General features: G+C 42.2%; 1 protein-coding gene across 3 annotated transcripts in view; it reads right to left on the bottom strand.

Moving 5' to 3' along the window:
• The window catches only part of PLD1 (phospholipase D1), a 452,191-nt gene that overhangs the window by 20,500 nt on the left and 408,923 nt on the right, over positions 1-22,768 (bottom strand). For all 3 annotated transcript variants that reach the window (XM_069727329.1, XM_069727327.1, XM_069727330.1), the window contains one exon: positions 20,263-20,397. In XM_069727329.1, coding sequence (XP_069583430.1) covers positions 20,263-20,397 — 135 coding nt within the window. The remainder of the gene's footprint in view (positions 1-20,262; positions 20,398-22,768) is intronic.

Below are 22,768 nucleotides of genomic sequence, written 5' to 3'. Positions count from 1 at the left end.
GTGTTCTATGGGATTCAGGTCTGGACTCATTGCTGGCCACCTTAGAAGTCTCCAGTGCTTTCTCTCAAACCATATTCTAGTGCTTTTTGAAGTGTGTTTTGGGTCATTGTCCTGCTGGAAGACCAATGACCTCAGAGGGAGACCCAGCTTTCTCACACTGGGCCCAACATTATGCTGCAAAATTTTTTGGTAGTCTTCAGCCTTCATAATGCCATGCACACGGTAAAGCAGTCCAGTGCCAGAGGCAGCAAAGAAACCCAAAACATCAGGGAACCTCCGCCATGTTTGACGGTAGGGACCGTGTTCTTTTCTTTGAATGGCTCTTTTTTTCTCCTGTAAACTCTATGTTGATGCCTTTGGCCAGATGAGACAAAAGTAGAGCTTTTGGGCAGAGAACATTCTTCTAAAACGTTTTAGGCTTTTTCAGGTAAGCTTTGGCAAACTCCAGCCTGGCTTTTTTATGTCTCGGGGTAAGGCCGGCTTCACACTCAGCGTATGAAAATACGGTCCGTATATTACGGCCGTAATACGCTGAAAAGTCCCGAAAATAGTGGTCCGTAGCTCCTCCGTAGGCAGGGTGTGTCACCGTTTTTTGCACATGGCATCCTCCGTATGTAATCCGTATGGCAGCCGTAATGCGTGTTTTTCTCGCAGGCTTGCAAAACCGACATACTGCTATACAAGAGATCCATGTGTAAAAACAAAACAAAAAAAACATATATATAATATATATATATATATATATATATATATATATATATATATATATATATATATATATATATATACATATATACAGTGGGGCAAAAAAGTATTTAGTCAGTCAGCAATAGTGCAATTTCCACCACTTAAAAAGATGAGAGGCGTCTGTAATTTACATCATATGTAGACCTCAACTATGGGAGACAAACTGAGAAATAAAAATCCAGAAAATCACATTGTCTGTTTTTTTAACAATTTATTTGCATAATATGGTGGAAAATAAGTATTTGGTCAGAAACAATCAATCAAGATTTCTGGCTCTCACAGACCTGTAACTTCTTCTTTAAGAGTCTCCTCTTTCCTCCACTCATTACCTGTAGTAATGGCACCTGTTTAAACTTGTTATCAGTATAAAAAGACACCTGTGCACACCCTCAAACAGTCTGACTCCAAACTCCACTATGGTGAAGACCAAAGAGCTGTGAAAGGACACCAGAAACAAAATTGTAGCCCTGCACCAGGCTGGGAAGACTGAATCTGCAATAGCCAACCAGCTTGGAGTGAAGAAATCAACAGTGGGAGCAATAATTAGAAAATGGAAGACATACAATACCACTGATAATCTCCCTCGATCTGGGGCTCCACGCAAAATCCCACCCCGTGGGGTCAGAATGATCACAAGAACGGTGGACAAAAATCCCAGAACCATGCGGGCGGACCTAGTGAATGAACTGCAGAGAGCTGGGACCAATGTAACAAGGCCTACCATAAGTAACACACTATGCCACCATGGACTCAGATCCTGCAGTGCCAGACATGTCGCACTGCTTAAGCCAGTACATGTCCGGGCCCGTCTGAAGTTTGCTAGAAAGCATTTGGATGATCCAGAGGCGTTTTGGGAGAATGTCCTATGGTCTGATGAAACCAAACTGGAACTGTTTGGTAGAAACACAACTTGTCGTGTTTGGAGGAAAAAGAATACTGAGTTGCATCCATCAAACACCATACCTACTGTAAAGCATGGTGGTGGAAACATCATGCTTTGGGGCTGTTTCTCTGCAAAGGGGCCAGGACGACTGATCCGGGTACATGACAGAATGAATGGGGCCATGTATCGTGAGATTTTGAGTGCAAACCTCCTTCCATCAGCAAGCGCATTGAAGATGAAACGTGGCTGGGTCTTTCAACATGACAATGATCCAAAGCACACCGCCAGGGCAACGAAGGAGTGGCTTCGTAAGAAGCATTTCAAGAGTGGCCTAGCCAGTCTCCAGATCTCAACCCTATAGAAAACCTTTGGAGGGAGTTGAAAGTCCGTGTTGCCAAGCGAAAAGCCAAAAACATCACTGCTCTAGAGGAGATCTGCATGGAGGAATGGGCCAACATACCAACAACAGTGTGTGGCAACCTTGTGAAGACTTACAGAAAATGTTTGACCTCTGTCATTGCCAACAAAGGATATATTACAAAGTATTGAGATGAAATTTGGTTTCTGACCAAATACTTATTTTCCACCATAATATGCAAATAAAATGTTAAAAAAACAAACAATGTGATTTTCTGGATTTTTTTTTCTCAGTTTGCCTCCCATAGTTGAGGTCTACCTATGATGTAAATTACAGACGCCTCTCATCTTTTTAAGTGGTGGAACTTGCACTATTGCTGACTGACTAAATACTTTTTTGCCCCACTGTATATATATATATATATATCAGTAGACACATATGTATATATATTAATATTTCATCCAGCGCGATATAGCAGAAAGCCGGTAATTCAATTACCGGCTTTTGCCATCTCCTTCCTAAACCCGACATGATATGAGACCTGGTTTACATACAGTAAACCATCTCATATCACCATTTTTTTTGCATATTCCACACTACTACTGTTACTTACCATTCTAGCTAGTAAAATAAGGGGTTAAATAGTGGAAAAAATTGGCGTGGGCTCCCGCACAATTTTCTCCGCCAGAGTAGTAAAGCCAGTGACTGAGGGCAGATATTAATAGCCTGGAGAGGGTCCATGGTTATTGCCCCCCCCCGGCTAAAAACATCTGCCCCCAGCCACCCCAGAAAAGGCACATCTGGAAGATGCGCCTATTCTGGCACTTGGCCACTCTTCCCATTCCCGTGTAGCGGTGGGATATGGGGTAATGAAGGGTTAATGCCACCTTGCTATTGTAAGGTGACATTAAGCCAAATTAATAATGGAGAGGCGTCAATTATGACACCTATCCATTATTAATCCAATACTAGTAAAGGGTTAAAAGAAAAAAAAACACACATTATTAAAAATTAATTTAATGAAAAGAACACAAAGGTTGTTGTATTAATTTATTCTACTCTCAATCCACTCACTGAAGACCCTCGATCTGTAAATCAAAAAAATAAAAAAATAAACCAAGAATATACATAACTTCCGAGGATCTGTAAGGTCCAACAATGTAAATCCATCTGAAGGGGTTAAAATATTTTGCAGGCAGGAGTTCTGCTAATGCAACGCTACTCCTGCCTGCAAAACCCCAGCGAATGAAGGTAAAGTAGGTCAATGACCTATATTTAGCTTCATTTGCGGTGAGGCGCCCTCTGCTGGCTGTTCCTAGATCGTGGGAACTTTCCTAGAAAGCTCCCTGGCTCGAGTTCATATGAGGACAACCAGCAGAGGGCGCCCTCTTATGATCTCGAGCCAAGGAGCTTTCTAGGATAGTTCCCACGATCTAGGAACAGCCAGCAGAGGGCGCCTCACCGCAAATGCAGGTAAATATAAGTCAATGACTTACTTTACCTTCATTCCCCGGGGTTTTGCAGACATGAGCAATGTTGCATTAGCAAAGCTCGTGGCTGCAAAATATTTTAACCCCTTCAGATGGATTTACATCGTTGGACTTTACAGATCTGCGGAAGGTATGGATATTGTTGGTTTATTATGTTTTTTTTGTTACAGAACGAGGGTCTTCAGTGATTGGATTGGGCGTTCAATAAAATATTAAAACAACCTTTGTTTTTATTTCATTAAAATAATTTTTAATAATGTGTTTTTTTTAACCCTTTACTAGTATTGGATTAATAATGGATAGGTGTCATAATTGACGCCTCTCCATTATTAATTTGGCTTAATGTCACCTTACAATAGCAAGGTGGCATTAACCCTTCATTACCCCATATCCCACCGCTACACGGGAATGGGAAGAGAGTGGCCAAGTGCCAGAATAGGCGCATCTTCCAGATGTGCCTTTTCTGGGGTGGCTGGGGGCAGATGTTTTTAGCCAGGGGGGGCCAATAACCAAGGACCCTCTCCAGGCTATTAATATCTGCCCTCAGTCACTGGCTTTACTACTCTGGCGGAGAAAATTGTGCGGGAGCCCACGCCAATTTTTTCCGCCATTTAACCCCTTAATTTACTAGCTAGAACGGCCAAATTTTGCATATACACACTACTGACATTAGTAGTGTGGAATATGCAAAAAAATGGTGATATGAGATGGTTTACTGTATGTAAACCATGTATCATATCATGTCGGGTTTAGGAAGGAGAAAGCAAAAGCCGGTAATTGAATTACCGGCTTTAAAGCTGTTTAGCGCTGGAAGAAATATTAATATATATGGATGTTGGATAAAGAACCTCAACTATCTTGCGTTGAAATCTCTTTTCAATTTTTCTTTTCCGTCCACATCTAGGGAGGTTAGCCACAGTGCCATGGGCTTTAAACTTCTTGATGACACTGCGCACGGTAGACACAGGAACATTCAGGTCTTTGGAGATGGACTTGTGGTCATGCTTCCTCACAATTTGGTTTCTCAAGTCCTCAGACAGTTCTTTGGTCTTCTTTCTTTTCTCCATGCTCAATGTGGTACACACAAGGACACAGGACAGAGGTTGAGTCAACTTTAATCCATGTCAACTGGCTGCAAGTGTGATTTAGTTATTGCCAACACCTGTTAGGTGCCACAGGTAAGTTACAGGTGCTGTTAATTACACAGATTAGAGAAGCATCACATGATTTTTCGAACGGTGCCAATACTTTTGTCCACCCCCTTTTTTATGTTTGGTGTGGAATTATATCCAATTTGGCTTTAGGACAATTATTTTTGTGTTTTTTCATTTAAGACAAATTAAATGAAGATAATAATACCAAAGAATATGTGTTTGCAATCTTTTTCAGGAAGAAACTGAGTATTATCTGACAGAATTGCAGGGGTGTCAATACTTTTGGCCACAACTGTGTATGTATATGTGTGTGTGTGTGTGTGTGTGTGTGTGTGTGTGTGTGTGTGTGTATATATATATATATATATATATATTTTCACACACACAGTGGGGAAAAAAGTATTTGATACACTGCCGATTTTGCAAGTTTTCCCACCTACAAAGAATGGAGAGGTCTGTAATTTTTTATTTTAAGTGCACATATTTGGTGTCACTGCGTTCAGAATCGCCTGATTTATCAATATATCAAAATAATTAATCCATTCGGTAAATGGCGTAGTGAGAAAAAAATTGAAACGCCAGAATTACTTTTTTTGGTTGCTGTAACATCGCCCATTATTGCATATTATTGCAATCAATAGATCGTTTGCACACCAAAATGGTATCGATATATATATATATATTTTTTTAACAAACTTTGGAATTTTTTTCACCACTTAAAAAAAAGAACCTGTACATTTGGTGTCTGTGAACTCGTAATGACCTGGAGAATCATATTGGCAGGTCAGCTTTAGCATTTAATGAACATGGTATAAAAAGATTGCAAAACAAAAAAGTGCAATTCCACAACTGTTTTTTTAAATTTCCCCACATTTGGAATTTTTGTTCCCATTTTCCAGTACACGATAAGGTAAAAATCAATGGTGCCATTAAAAAGTACAACTCATCTCGCAAAAAACAAGCCCTTACATGGCCATATTGACAGAAAAATTAAAAAAGTTATAGCCATGGGAAGAAAGGGAGCAAAGAATGGAAACGCAAAAACGGAAATACCCCTGGTCCTTAAGGGGTTAAAATAGCTCTTAGAAATGATTCTGGATGCCCGACGTGCGCCCAACAGGAAGCAGGAATATTGAACATGTTATGGTCATGCCCACGTCTGCACTCATGTTGGGGAGCAGTTTTGGGCCATATAGAATCAGCCCATGGGTGCTTGGTGACTAGAAATCCTCTCACCTACATACTGGGAAATGTAGATGAACTGTGTACTGTTGAGACTTACCATAACTTGATTACTATACATGACTAGAAAATGGATTGCCAAAAACTGGATTTCTGCAACTAACCAGATAGACAGTTTATTAATCAAGTTGAGTCCCTCATATCATTGGTGGAAAAAGGGGTATTCCTCAAAAGGAATAGAAGTAAAAAAATTTATAAATTATGGGGTCCCTGGCTTGGAGGTTACCAGCGATTAGCCTTGATAGGATCTTGTTAGATGTTTATCAGTTGCTATGGAATCACTACGCATTGCATTTACAAATGCCAATTGGCTGTGCGCCTTTCAACTTGGCTGGTCTTGACCGGCCTGATTTATTCTGTTTTATATGGTCGTATATCTATGATATGGTATTCGGAATAACAAATGTTAGGGTGTGGGGAAGGTTTTCAGAGTATGGGAGAGGGGGTTAAACACCTTTGGTTGAGAATGTTGTAATTTGTATATGTGTAACTGTTCTAAAATTAATAAAAATGTACTTGATAAAAAAAAAAAGTACTACATAAACCAGTCCAAAATTAGGTACAAAAACATGTCCCTTCTGGCATAACAGGAAAAACAAAATAGCATACAGTCCAGTCTGTGTGGCTGCGTGGTTTGCATGCTCAGGGAAAAGAAACAAGATTCAGCTCTCTTTAACAGGAGCATAGCTCTGGAGATATCATCAGGCACACCAAACACTCCTCACTTACCTTCTGGACCACACCCTGGGGTGGAGATATGGTGAACAGTCTCCCACCCACTCTTTAGTTCAGTGCTCCCCAACTCCGGTCCTCAAGAGCCACCAACAGGTCATGTTTTCAGGATTTCCTTAGTATCGCACAGGTGATTGTCCAGGTGATGCAATTCTCACCTGTGCAATGCTAAGGAAATCCTGAAAGCAAGACCTGTTGGTGGCTCTTGAGGACCGGAGTTGGGGAACACTGCTTTAGTCGTTCACCAAAAAAATCAATGTGACAACACAGCATTTATTCTCAATTATGCCAGAAGTATTTTCCAGTAGGTCAAGAAATCCACAGCCTTTGCTCACTTGAGCCTGAACGTTGACTTGAGAATTGATGTTTATTGAATTGTTCAATGGCTGTCTACCTTATATATCCGCTCCTACAGTTTATTGTTCTGCTATCCTTGGGGGACAAATTAAACAATCCATGTTTGGCAATCTTTTAATTACCAATGTATCAGTCTATGCAGCTTGTTGTCCTGCAAACATTAAAAGACAAACTATGAACCTTTGAACAATGAGAGATGAGCTCCTGCCACATTACCCGAGTCCTGCGAAAAAAATGCCTGAAGAGCTATGAACTATAAAAGGAGGAACTGCCTCTGTTTCCAGTGAGATCTGACAGAACAGTCAGGCACCATGCCAGAAGAATACAGATTTGATCCACTGTCCATCCATCACTGAACACATGGAGACGTTTGGAGCACCCAGGCTGGAAAAATCTGGTCACCTGGCCACATACCTCAATGAACTGTCTGCTTTCTAAGCTTGCCAATAACTCCTCTCTGTAGGGCCCACCAAAAGTGGTGTGCCACTGGTTGGGGTAGTTGGCCCTGGAATCCCTGAAGTCGCAGCTACCCCAATCCCGGCGAGCCAGCAGAAGGGCGAGATTCTTTAATTTGCACCATCTTGTGTATTTGCTGGGATTGTAACATATGTTATTGTCGGTTTTTGGTTCAATAAAATATTGCCACACCGTATTACCCTCACCCTGTGTTGTCCGAGTAGTATTCTGCCCATGGGAAAGGAGAGCGGGCGTTCAGTGGGATGAGCCCTGGTCCATGCGGTCTTTCTAAAGACAGCAAGCCCAGCTGATGTGAGCATCTACTGACCCTATTGTCTCCACATACAGCCCTCATTATGGCCTATTAACCCCTCTCAGCAAATAACATGCTGGAGCATACTTCTGGGTTTATACCACCGAGGCCAAGATCCTCGGTGACAAATATATCTCCCCTACAGTATTTTACCAATGACCTTCTCACAAAACATACAAAAACACATTTACACATACTTATATTCACACATAGTCCTGGCCGAAAGTGTTGACACTCTAGAAAATTATTCCACAAAATGAAGTACTTCTCCCAGAAAATTATTGCAATTACTCATCTTATGTAATACACGTTTGGTTTTTTGTATGTTGCTTCAATACACACAGAGGAGAAGGGGCAAATTGGGCATAATTTTAAGCAAAACTCCAAAAATGGGCCAGACAAAATTGTTCGCACCCTCAATATAATATATAAGTATTTGGCTGCACACCCTTTGAAATAAATATCTGCAATCAATCGCTTCCTATAACCATCAAAAAGCTTCTTACATCTCTCAACTGGAATTCTGAATCACTCTTCTTTTGTAAACTCTTTCAGGTCATATTTGAAGGGTGCCTTCTCCCAACAGCAATTTTAAGCTCTATCCACACGTGTTTAATAGGATTTAGATCCGGACTTATTACTGGCCACTTCAGAACCCTCAGGCGCTTTGTTTCCATCCATTTCTGGATGCTTCTAGATGTTTGGGGTCATTGTCCTGCTGCAAGATCCATGACCTAGGATGCAAACCCAGCTTTCTGACACTAGGCACTTCATTGAGACCCAAAATCCTTTGGCAATTTTCAGATTTCATGATGCCTTGTACACAGTCATGGCATACATTACCAGAGGCAGAAAAACAACCCCAAGACATCATTGAACCTCCACCATATTTGACTGTAGGTACTGTGTTCTTTTCTTTGTATGCCTCATTCCATTTTTCATTAACAGTGTAATGATGTGCATTACAAAAAGCTCTATCTTGGTCTCATCTGTCCACAAGACCTTTTTCCAGAAGGCTTTTAGATAACTCAATTTTATTTTTCTTCATAACTGTAGTTTTTTTTGTCTTTTTAAGATTTATAAAGTTTAACACATCTTTTACACATAAAACAATTACACAAAATAGGAGAATAAGAATGATTAAAACAAATATAGTGTTTATAAGGAACAATGTAATTAAACCTATGGATCCCTGTTTGGAGTTCAAACAAGATGACTCTCTAAATCACAAAAGTGCTCACGTACTTCCTGGCGAATCTCAGTTGAGAGTCTGCCTCATATGTGAGTCTGGATAATTCCAGTCCCATTTACCTATATATAATTATCGCTAAAAAAGTTAAACAATAACCACAAGGCAATCACATGCCAACAGAAACGGAGGGGAGGGGATCTAGGAATTGTGAAGGTCTTAAATATGGGGCCCAAAGGGAATTCAAAATGTCTACCTTAGCATTTGAGATTGCCATCATGTATTCCATACAGCGCATTTCTGAGATTCTGTTTAACAAGTCCTGATAGGAGGGGGGATTGATCTGCTTCCAATGGAGTGCTATCAAGCACCTAGCTGCTCTCAGTATATGGAACATATATTTAGCAGAGTTCTTTCTCATCCCCTTAGGGGTTATATTGAGTAACTAGACAGCAGGGTCCAATGGCACGTTTGCATATAAAAAGAACCTGTTGTAAAAAGGACTTGACTGACTACCAAAATCTAAGTATGTGATTCTTCAGAATTTGCTTTAGTCATTGCCTGATGAAGAGACGTATGTAGTCTCGAAAGCTTGCAATCTGTTACCATCTTTTCAGTTAGCCATCAACCACTGAGGACTCTCAAATAATTTTCTACCAAAATTTAGTAAGTCTAGGACATGCCCAAAAGATGTGTTTGAGACCCGATCAAAGTACCATAGCGCCAGCAACTATACGGGACAAGGGGGTTAAAACTATAGAGAAGTTCTAGGGTATGATAGCAGAACATCAAAATCTTGTATTGATTCTCCTTTTACAGTGTAACTTAGGTACATTTTGGCAAACTGCAGTCTAGCTTTTTTTATGCCTCTGTGTTAGCAGTGGGGTCCTCCTGGGACTCCTGCCATAGCTTTTGATTCATTATAATCTCAACAGATAGTTCGCACTGACACTGATGCACCCAGAGCCTGCAAGACAGCTTGAGTTTCTTAGGAACTTGATTGGGGCTGCTTATCCACCATCCCAACTATCCTGCATTGCAACCTTTCATCAATTTTTCTCTGCCATCCACGCCCAGGGAGATTAGCTAAAGTACCATGGGTTGTAAACTTCTTGATTATGTTTCGCACAGTGAACAAAGGAACATCAAGATCTCTGGAGATGGATTTGTAACCTTGAGATAGTCGATATAATGTTTTTCAACAATTTTGGTTCTCAAGTCCTCAGACAGTTCTCTTTTCCTCTTTCTGTTTTCCATGCTTAGTGTGACACACTTCAATATTTCTCCCCTTTTTGGCCGATTTAAGATGTGATTTTCATACTGCCCACACCTATTACTTGCCATAGGAGAGTTTGAAGAGCATCACATGCTTGAAATAAAGTTGTTTACCCACAATTTATTAACGGTGCCAATCATTTTGACAGGCCCATTTTTGGGGTTTTGTGTGACATTATGTTCAAGTTGCCTGTTTTTCGCTGGTTTTATTTTTTTGCCTTGTTCCATTACACAAAGGAATAATAATGTTTATAACAAAACATGTATAATTGGAATAATTTTCTGGGAGAAATACTTCATTTTTAAAAACAATTTCAGGGGTGTCAACATGTTTAGCTGCTGTCCGTTGTATTTGTTGCTAGGAAAGCTGGGTCCTTAAAAAAAAAAGCTGTTCCAAATAAAGCCACCCAGCTTTGCAAGGAACAATTACGACTTATAGTGGCTGAAGTATCAATTTGTTCCTTGGAAATCTGGTTGGCAAAGCTTTCCAAGGTACGAATACAGTTAACAGTGGCTAAACAACCTTGTACCGGGGAAAAGTGCTAGGAAAAGCTTGCTACCCAGCTCTCTCAGGAACAGACACAACAAATAGTGGCTAAAGTTCAGAACATAGAAAATGGCATCAGAAAGGAAAAGGGTGACAGCAGGTTCGAGCACAAGGGCTGTGGAGGTGACTTCATCTAGTGACCTCTTCTCACCACTGGATGAAGTCATCACCGCATCCCTAGTTCTCTGTACTCACAGCACACAGGTATCACTGATCAAAGAGCTGCTACCAGCATAGATGTCACTGCTTCACTCTGACTATAGTAAATTGCGGTTAGGAGACTGTGGTCGGCGTCTGACCCTATACCTTGTGTCTGCTTCATTTGTTGTGTTTAAGTGTCGTACTCTGACACCAGCAAATAATAACGTCAGCACCCAGTGAATGAAGTAGTAAACAGCAAACAAATAAATATCAACAGTAAATTTTAACCCCTTCATGACCCAGCCTATTTTGACCTTAATGACCTGGCCGTTTTTTGCAATTCTGACCAGTGTCCCTTTATGAGGTAATAACTCAGGAATGCTTCAACGGATCCTAGCGGTTCTGAGATTGTTTTTTTCGTGACATATTGGGCTTCATGTTAGTGGTAAATTTAGGTCAACAAATTATGCGTTTATTTGTGATAAAAACGGAAATTTGGCAAAAATTTTGAAAATTTCGCAATTTTCACATTTTGAATTTTTTTTCTGTTAAACCAGAGAGTTATGTGACACAAAATAGTTAATAAATAACATTTCCCACATGTTTACTTTACATCAGCACAATTTTGGAAACAACATTTTTTTTTGCTAGGAAGTTATAAGGGTTAAAATTTGACCAGCGATTTCTCATTTTTACAACGAAATTTACAAAACCATTTTTTTTAGGGACCACCTCACATTTGAAGTCAGTTTGAGGGGTCTATATGGCTGAAAATACCCAAAAGTGACACCATTCTAAAAACTGCACCCCTCAAGGTACTCAAAACCACACTCAAGAAGTTTATTAACCCTTCAGGTGCTTCACAGCAGCAGAAGCAACATGGAAGGAAAAAATGAACATTTAACTTTTTAGTCACAAAAATTATCTTTTAGCAACAATTTTTTTATTTTCCCAATGGTAAAAGGAGAAACTGAACCACGTAAGTTGTTGTCCAATTCGTCCCGAGTACGCTGATACCTCATATGTGGGGGTAAACCACTGTTTGGGCGCACGGCAGGGCTTGGAAGGGAAAGAGCGCCATTTGACTTTTTGAATCAAAAATTGGCTCCACTCTTTAGCGGACACCATGTCACGTTTGGAGAGCCCCCGTGTGCCTAAAAATTGGAGCTCCCCCACAAGTGACCCCATTTTGGAAACTAGATGCCCCAAGGAACTTATCTAGATCATAGTGAGCCCTTTAAACCCCCAGGTGCTTCACAAATTGATCCGTAAAAATGAAAAAGTACTTTTTTTTTTTTCACAAAAAAATTCTTTTAGCCTCAATTTTTTCATTTTCACATGGGCAACAGGATAAAATGGATCCTAAAATTTGTTGGACAATTTCTCCTGAGTACACTGATGCCTCATATGTGGGGGTAAACCACTGTTTGGGCACATGTTAAGGCTCGGAAGGGAAGGAGCGCCATTTGACTTTTTGAATGAAAAATTATCTCCATCGTTAGCGGACACCATGTCGCGTTTGGAAAGCTCCTGTGTGCCTAAACATTGGCGCTCCCCCACAAGTGACCCCATTTTGGAAACTAGACCCCCCAAGGAACTTATTTAGATGCCTAGTGAGCACTTTAAACCCTCAGGTGCTTCACAAATTGATCTGTAAAAATGAAAAAGTACTTTTTTTTCACAAAAAAATTCTTTTCGCCTCAATTTTTTCATTAACACATGGGCAATAGGATAAAATGGATCATAAAATTTGTTGGGCAATTTCTCCCGAGTACGCCGATACCTCATATGTGGGGGTAAACCACTGTTTGGGCACTCGGCAGGGCTCGGAAGGGAAGGCGCGCCATTTGACTTTTTAAATGGAAAATTAGCTCCAATTGTTAGCGGACACCATGTCGCGTTTGGAGAGCCCCTGTGTGCCTAAACATTGGAGCTCCCCCACAAGTGACCCCATTTTGGAAACTAGACCCCCCAAGGAACTTATCTAGATGCATATTGAGCACCTTAAACCCCCAGATGCTTCACAGAAGTTTATAACGCAGAGCCATGAAAATAAAAAATAATTTTTCTTTCCTCAAAAATCATTTTTTAGCCTGGAATTTCCTATTTTGCCAAGGGTAATAGGAGAAATTGGACCCCAAATGTTGTTGTCCAGTTTGTCCTGAGTACGCTGATACCCCATATGTGGGGGTAAACCACTGTTTGGGCGCACGGCAGGGCTCGGAAGGGAAGGCACGCCATTTGGCTTTTTAAATGGAAAATTAGCTCCAATCATTAGCGGACACCATGTCACGTTTGGAGAGCCCCTGTGTGCCTAAACATTGGAGATCCCCCAGAAATGACCCCATTTTGGAAACTAGTCCACCAAAGGAACTAATCTAGATGCGTGGTGAGGACTTTGAACCCCCAAGTGCTTCACAGAAGTTTATAACGCAGAGCCATGAAAATAAAATAAAAAAATTATTTTCTCAAAAATGATCTTTTAGCCTGCAATTTTTTATTTTCCCAAGGGTAACAGGAGAAATTTGACCCCAAAGGTTGTTGTCCAGTTTCTCCTGAATACGGTGATACCCCATATGTGGGGGTAAACTACTGTTTGGGCACATGCCGGGGCTCGGAATTGAAGTAGTGACGTTTTGAAATGCAGACTTTGATGGAATGCTCTGCGGGCGTCACGTTGCGTTTGCAGAGCCCCTGGTGTGCCTAAACAGTAGAAACCCCCCACAAGTGACCCCATTTTAGAAACTAGACCCCCCAAGGAACTTATCTAGATATGTGGTGAGCACTTTGAACCCCCAAGTGCTTCACAGACGTTTACAACGCAGAGCCGTGAAAATAAAAAATCATTTTTCTTTCCTCAAAAATGATGTTTTAGCAAGCATTTTTTTATTTTCACAAGGGTAACAGGAGAAATTGGACCCCAGTAATTGTTGCGCAGTTTATCCTGAGTATGCAGGTTCCCCATATGTGGGGGTAAACCACTGTTTGGGTGCACGTCGGGGCTCGGAAGTGAGGGAGCACCATTTGACTTTTTGAATACGAGATTGGCTGGAATCAATGGTGGCGCCATGTTGCGTTTGGAGACCCCTGATGTGCCTAAACAGTGGTAACTCCTCAATTCTACCTCCAACACTAACCCCAACACACCCCTAACTCAATCCCAACTGTAGCCATAATCCTAACCCCAACACACCCCTAACCCTAACCACAACCCTAATTCCAACCCTAACCCTAAGGCTATGTGCCCACGTTGCGGATTCGTGTGAGATTTTTCAGCCTCATTTTTGAAAAATCCGCGGGTAAAAGGCACTGCGTTTTACCTGTGGATTTTCCGTGGATTTCCAGTGTTTTTTTGTGCGGATTTCACCTGCGGATTCCTATTGAGGAACAGGTGTAAAACGCTGCGGAATCCGCACAAAGAATTGACATGCTGCGGAAAATACAACGCAGCGTTTCCGCGCGGTATGTTCCGCACCATGGGCACAGCGGATTTGGTTTCCATATGTTTACGTGGTACTGTAAACCTGATGGAACACTGCTGCGGATCCGCAGCCAAATCCGCACCGTGTGCACATAGCCTAATTCTAAAGGTATGTGCACACGCTGCGGAAAACGCTGTGGATCCGCAGCAGTTTCCCATGAGTTTACAGTTCAATGTAAACCTATGGGAAACAAAAATCGCTGTACACATGCTGCGGAAAAACTGCACGGAAACGCAGCGGTTTACATTCCGCAGCATGTCACTTCTTTGTGCGGATTCCGCAGCGGTTTTACAACTGCTCAAATAGAAAATCGCAGTTGTAAAACCGCAGTGAAATGCGCAGAAAAAACGCGGTAAATCCGCCATAAATCCGCAGCGGTTTAGCACTGCGGATTTATCAAATCCGCAGCGGAAAAATCCGCAGAGGACCAGAATACGTGTGCACATACCGAATTCCTTCCCCTACCCCTACCCCTATTCTAACATTAATGGAAAAAAATTTTTTTTTTATTTTTTTATTGTCCCTACCTATGGGGGTGACAAAGGGGGGGGGGGGGGGTCATTTATTATTTTTTTTATTTTGATCACTGAGATATAATCTATCTCAGTGATCAAAATGCACTTTGGAACGAATCTGCCGGCCGGCAGATTCGGCGGGCGCACTGCGCATGCGCCCGCCATTTTGGAAGATGGCGGCGCCCGGGGAGAAGACGGACGGACCCGTCCCGCAGGATCGGTAAGTATGATGGGGTGGGGGGAAGCACGGGGGGGGGGGGGGAGGAGGATCGGAGCATGGGGGAGTGAATCGGAGCGCGGGAGGTGTGGAACGGAGCACGGGGGGGGGGGGGTGGAACGGAGCACGGGGGGGTGGAACGGAGCACGGGGGGGTGGAACGGAGCACGGAGGGGGTGGATCGGAGTGCAGGGGGGGTGATTGGAGCACGGGGGGGTGATTGGAGCACGGGGGGAGCGGACAAGAGCACGGGGGGAGCGGAGCACAGTACGGAGGTGAGCCGGAGCAGTGTACCGGACAGATCGGGGGGCTGGGGGGGCGATCGGTGGGGTGGGGGCACATTAGTGTTTCCATCCATGGCCGATGATATTGCAGCATCGGCCATGGCTGGATTGTAATATTTCACCAGTTTTAATAGGCGAAATATTACAAATCGCTCTGATTGGCAGTTTCACTTTCAACAGCCAATCAGAGCGATCGTAGCCATGAGGGGGTGAAGCCACCCCCCCTGGGCTAAACTACCACTCCCCCTGTCCCTGCAGATCGGGTGAAATGGGAGTTAACCCTTTCACCCGATCTGCAGGGACGCGATCTTTCCATGACGCCACATAGGCGTCATGGGTCGGATTGGCACCGACTTTCATGACGCCTACGTGGCGTCATGGGTCGGGAAGGGGTTAAACAGTTATGATTTTTTTTACATAAATACAAAGATAGAAAAAATAAAATATTGCTCTATTTTCTTTAAAGCACCACTCCAGAGTGCTAGAGTGATGCTTAACATTTAAGTCCCCTGCCCTCTCTCAGATACCGCGTAGTGCCCGTGCTTCTCTCTTCCGCTCAAAGGACTGACCTGCCACCTAATACTGGCTGCTATATGTATACGTACCTATACATATATGTATATAGTCTCATTTCACCACAATTTTGATGCAAATGAAACCGACTAATTTTTACAGGGGGTTACACCATGCTCGCTACAAATCTAGCACACTGATGAAGGTCCATTACAGACCGAAACGTTTGTGATTACTGTATATATATTAAACAAACCCCTTTTTGCATCACAATTCTTTGGAGTGTGCTAGTTGTTAACATTGTCACGTATTAAGGTTTGGGAACCTATCTCTATGCACCTCCCCCTATGAGGCTGTGCTGAACATTTTCTATACTAAATAATAAATAAGGCGCCGATATACACAGAAAGTAAATAAAATAATCTATACTCCCGAAAAAAGGTGCAAGGACAATCCATATCACATCCAAATCCAGTGTGTGTCGTGGTAATGCAAAATATTTAGAACTGAGAGTCCTCATCATGGTAATGCAGTGTTATACCTTACATTGAAAAAAAATCTACCCTGACCTCCACATATACGAAGAATATAATAACTGGAAGTGTGCAGATGAGGGCGACATATCTGCAATGTTATTTTATGCTTTCCTTTTAGGCAAAAGTTCCTCAAAAGGGGAGTTCTTATTTTAAATGGGATTGCATAAATATATGGTAGGTACAATGCTCTATTGTAAAATGTAGCCTGAACACAGAACTATGAGGGTATGTTTCCATGTTCACGAAAAGCTGCGTTTTTAACGCAGCATTGAGCCGCAGCATCAAAAACGCAGTGTCCAGATGTTACAGCATAGTGGAGGGGATTTCATGAAATCCCGTCTCCACTATGCATTAAAAGACGCATGCGGCATACCCACGAAAACGCAAATGCGGCGCGTCTTTAGAGAACGCAGCATGTCCTTACATTGCAGAAAAAACGCAAGACAATGCAGGAGACCTGCCAGTGACCTCAGGTGCAGATTTGGTCAGGATTTTATGCAGGTAACGTGGACACATACCCTAACAACCCCTCATCCAATAGCCAGGATCAGCACCTGACCCACATGCAATATATAAGCATAAGACCAATATTATTTATTTCTCACACAACCCAATAAACACCTTTAAAAATCATTTTTTTTCCATTAGAAAAAAAAAGTGTGTCCCAAGTTTACACATTTATGACCATTACAATCAACGATATATCCAAAGTGACGATGATTCCTGCCAGAGTAATGGCTCAAACAGAAAACACAAAAGTTACCTGTATTTGTTTTTTTTTCAGGACCTAAAGATCCCCAGTAGAGATTAATATCAACAGTACCTGCCAATCATCCAATGTGTATGAGGGGCCTCCTGACTCCTCCTACAGTGTCAGGGAAAGGAGTTCAGCCATGTTGAATTTGACCTCCCAATCAGCCACTGCCAAAAACATCTGACTCGCTCATTCCACTTTCCCCATGCACGCTCGGCTGAACCAGTATGCATGTAAATATGGGAGTCGAGATCAATATTTCCTAAAACCTACACCTGGTTTCAGCTGTTGGCAAATTCAGCTAGAACAATGAGCAATCAGAAAATCTGTATTTTTAAGGAATCTTCATAATTATATTTTTTAGGATCTGTGATTCTGCAGTTGAGGCAATGCCAAAAATCCTCATTTCAAAGCACTGTCTGTTCTTTAAAGAACATATAACAGGTTTGTCAAGTTTAATTACTAAACTTGATTTTGATTCAAGACAGATGGGCTCCATTTTGACAGCTAGCCCACTCTTGACGCATGCTTGGTTTTCTGTAAAATGCAACAAGCAGTAAATCTATAAAAACTTGTTTGCAGCTACATAATTTTGCACCTAAATACTTGATGTATTATTAAATGATAGGAATGAGTGTGCACATATTTATCTCCATGATAACCAACCGCACAATCAGCCAGTCACAGCGTGTAGGCAGGGATACTGTTCCTACAAGTGCCATGTGCTTCTCAGACACTTACTTTTCAACTAATGGATAATAGTGTAAAAATACATAAAAAGATAAATGCAATAATTTAACTTACTAAATTATGTTACCTTCTGACCTGAGAGATACTTGTACTAATGGTACTGCTTCTATAGTATCTATAAAATGTCTATCTGCTCCTAGCAGATACATGGTTCATGTTAACCCCTTGTGGACCACCCATAGACCTTAGACATTTGGGTGGTCAGGCTCCTACTCTGCAGTGACGCACTAAAACGTCATAGCATAGTAGCGCAGCTACATGCAGTCATATAGATGATAGCCAGGGTCCCCATAGAGAAGGTACTGACATTTTATTGCCATATATGTCTTGTCTATTGCTGTATACACGGCACAACCTAAATTAACAATACTGCTACTGTAATAGCCAGCAGATTTTTAGTGTGCAAATTTGCAGAATAAAATCTGCTGCATATTTACCACTTGGGGTACTCAGACAGCCACCAATTTGTTTGCTGTGTTGGTCTATAAAGCTCACAGATTCCAGTAAAGCAGACAAAATATTGGGATTCATTTCTAAAAAGGTTGTACAGGGGGCGCTGACATGCTATGATGCTGAATAGACCCGTGTAAGTAAGCTCCTGGTATCCTGGACAGTAATCCTTCATTAACATGCACAATCTGCGTTATGTACTGCACTCTGCCAGTTGCTGAGGGGAAGAAACGTCAGTGGTGCTTTTTAAGATCGCTTATGATGCCTGACAACACCTGAGCTACTGTTGGGAAGACCTCGGCTTGTGGTGTGCTGTGAGGTGAGCGCTGCCATTTTAGGTGCCCTGACCCGATGGTGTGAGGGGACACGACACGGTGTTAAGTGGACACGGTGCGGCAACACTTACCCTCTGCATGACAATGTTTGAGTTCCCTGCCGGTGAGAAGCTCGCTACCTGGGTGTGATGCAGGTTCCGATGGAGCCCGCCGGAATGACGTAGTGAAAACTTCCCTCGGTCATAAAGCCTCCTGCACTCAGAGCTTGACGTTTGAGGTGCTACAGAGGAAAATAAGTCTCTGGCAAAGATGTATGTAGGGACATAGCAGCTAGGCTGGGAAAACATGTACACATAAGTGCACACTCTGAAGTCTGAGGGCAACAGGGGTCAGGGGTGCACCTACAGGGGCTGCAGAACACATCATTCTGGGATCTACTACACTTTTTGAGAATTCGAAGGACGCCCTTAGATGGCTGGACAATCATGATCATCAAATTAGTCAGGAAATAAGGGATGGAAGATCTAAAATCATAGACGCTTTCAATGGAAGAAGCTGCTTCACATATATTAAATAAGTACAACATCTGCAAAGAGTTTGTATGTTCTCTCCGTGTTTGCGTGGGTTTCCTCCATGCACTCCAGTTTCCTCCCACATTCCAAAGACATACTGATAGGGAATTTAGATTGTGAGCCCCATCGGGGACAGTGATAATAACGTCACCGCTCTGCTTTCCGGCCGCTGTGCTTACACAGGGCAGAGAAGCAGAGCGCCGGGGACAGACAGCGGTAGGTAAGTATGTAGTGGTTGTTTTTTTTACTTTAACGATGGTAACCAGGGTAAACATCGGGTTACTAAGCGCGGCCCTGCGCTTAGTAACCCGATGTTTACCCTGGTTACCGGCATCGTTGGTCGCTGGAGAGCTGTCTGTGTGACAGCTCTCCAGCGACCAAACAGCGACGCTGCAGCGATCCGGATCGTTGTCGGTATCGCTGCAGCGTCGCTTAGTTTGACGGTACCTTAAGGAAGACTGAACTACTGTATTTACAAATTAACAGTAGTAATAAATATCCATTTCAATTTATTGGTTACCCTGATACCTGTTTGTCTTTCATAGTGTTTTTTTAACCTCTTTTATTATAGTAATAAAAATACATTTTTAGCCTCAAAAACTCTGTTTTTTCTCCTGGCCTTTTTCATGATTTTGAGGAGTGGCTGTGTACACTTTCCTCTGTTGTATTGATGGTCTATTATGGCCTAAATAACAATAACATGCAGCAGTAGTTATTGTCAGTGGTGATAGAACCTTTAACAGTGTACAAAGCATCTTGTAAAATTGCTTTTTTGGAGGGCTAGATGGGAATGAATCAACAGCAATGGTATGTTATATGAACCGAGTAACTTACTCCTTAATTTTAAATATTTCTTTACTGTTAGTTTAATATTAAAATATGGAATAACCTCTATAAATTGCCTCCAATTACCACTGGCTACATGTTAAGTTCATTTTGGGAAGCAGGTCATTCTGAAAGGTTCTGAGACTTTCTACCACAAATCACAATTATAAAAACTTATATAAAAAGTGGTGTGTGTGCAGACTTACCGATAATGACTGTGTTATCATCAGCAATAAGCAGTTTACTATGAACATAAATCAGTTCAGTAACCAGGTTTCCTTCCAGCTCTGCATGTGTCCGAAGACCACAGAAGGAGATGTAGTTCAGCCATTTATCCCCAACTGAAAACAGTAGAACATTTGTTAGTAACAGATTTCCTGCAGAGAGCTGAGAATTTGAGAACAAGGACAGAACAAGTGCTCCCCCTGCTGCTTAATGGATACTAGCAAACTGCACACTGCTAGGATTATGACTGGCTATTTATTATCAGATACTTCTACATGTTTCAAACTAGAATATTAAATTTAAATATATATATATATATATATATATATATATATATATATAAATATATATATATATATATATATATATACACACACACACATACATACACACACAAATATATACATACACACAGTATATATACATATACAATAATATTTACTTATATTACTTTACTTATATAGCACCAACATATTCCGCAGCGTTTAACAGTTCATACACAAGTCATAAGTTCAAAATGATACAATAATTAAAGCAAAATAAGACAACGCTGCTCGGGAGAGTTTACAATCTACAGTGAGGTGGGGGGAAACAAAGTACAGGGGCTTATTTACAATGATGGTCCAGCCATCTTGAGGGAATGGGGGATAAAGGCTGTATGAGCTAGTCAACAGCCAGTATTTGTGGTGCTGTTGGGTGCGCTGGAATTTGATGCAGGGTTATTCTCAGATAGATAGTGAATGGGCCACACACACACACAAGGACTTTGATCAGGGAAAAAGAAAGGCCGCTCTGAACAGATGTGTTTTAAGGGAGCACCTAAAACTGTGTAAGTTGTGAATAGTCCTAATTTCTTGGGGTAGAGCATTCCAGAGGATTGGCTCAATGCGGGAGAAGTCTTGGAGCCGGGAGTGGGAGGTGCGGATTAGTGCAGAGGTTAGTAGAAAGTCACATGTTGAGCATAACAAGCGGGTAGGCCGATTAACAGAAATGAGGGAGGAGATATAGGGGGTGCCGCACTGTGGAGAGCTTTGTGGGTGAGAACAAGCAGCTTAAATTGGATCCTATAATGAATGGGCAGCCAGTGTAATGACTGTCACAGAGTGGACACATCCGAGTACCAATAAGGGTATGTTTTCACGTGCAGTAAATGCTGCGTGTTTGACGCTGCTTAGAGACGCAGCGTCAAACACGCAGCGTCCAGATGTTACAGCATAGTGGAGGGGATTTCATGAAATCCCGTCTCCACTATGCGTGGTAACATGCACGCGGCGGCCCTGCGACTCCGGACATGCGGCACGTCTTTTAAGATCGCAGCATGTCCGTATACCTTGCGGCGACGCACAGGGCCCTATGGTGGGGTGCGATGATCCCGGATGTGTGCTATGAACACATCCGGCATCATCGCATCCCAGAAAGGGGGCGGAGCTTACCGCAGAGCAGGTTTGCCGCTCTGACGAAACCGCCGGCCATCCTGAAGGTGGACACATACCCTTAGCCAGATGGCTCCTGAAGAAGTTGCCATGAAACGTGCGTTGGGGTGGCAGGGATCAATCTCACTGACTTACTTGTAAGTGTTATTTACCTTTAACCTCTTTCTGACCTCGGACAGGATAGTACGTCTGATGTCAGAACCCCCGCTTTAATGCGGGCTCCGGCGGTGAGCCCGCATCAAAGCAGGGACATGTCAGCTGTTTTGAACAGCTGACATGTACCCACAATTGTGGCGGGTGAAATAGCAATTCACCCGCCGCTATTAACTAGTTAAGTGCTGCTGTCAAACGCTGACAGCGGCATTTAATCGGCGTTTCCAGCTGGGCGGCCGGAAATGAGCGCATGGCCAACCCCATCACATGATTGGGGGTCAGCGATGCATCAGAATGGTAACCATAGAGGTCCTTGAGACATCTATGGTTACTGATGCCGGCCTGCTGTGAGCACCCCCCTGTGGTCGACGCTCATAGCACACCTGCATTTCTGCTGCATAGCAGCGATCTGATGATCGCTGCTATGTAGCAGAGCAGATCGAGTGGTGCCAGCTTCTAGCCTCCCATGGAGGCTATTGAAGCATGGCAAAAGTAAAAAAAAGTAAAAAAAAGTGAAAAAAAAAATATATAAAAGTTTAAATCACCCCCCTTTCGCCCCATTCAAAATAAATCAATAAAAAAAAAAAAAAATCAAACATACACATATTTGGTATCGCCGCGTTCAGAATCACCAGATCTATCAATAAAAAAAGGATTGACCTGATCGCTAAACAGTGTAGCGAGAAAAAAAATTAGAAACGCCAGAATTACGTTTTTTTGGTCACCGCGACATTGCATTAAAATGCAATAACGGGCGATCAAAAGAACATATCTGCACCAAAATGCTATCATTACAAACGCCAGCTCGGCACGCAAAAATTAAGCCCTCACCCGACCCCAGATCATGTAAAATGGAGACGCTACGTGTATCGGAAAATGGCGCAATTGTTTGTTTGTTTTT

The sequence above is a fragment of the Ranitomeya imitator genome, chromosome 5 (assembly GCF_032444005.1).
Source record: "Ranitomeya imitator isolate aRanImi1 chromosome 5, aRanImi1.pri, whole genome shotgun sequence".
NCBI classification, from domain to species: Eukaryota; Metazoa; Chordata; class Amphibia; order Anura; family Dendrobatidae; genus Ranitomeya; species Ranitomeya imitator.
Note: the sequence above shows the minus strand (reverse complement) of the source record. Positions and strands in the feature narration are given on the sequence as shown.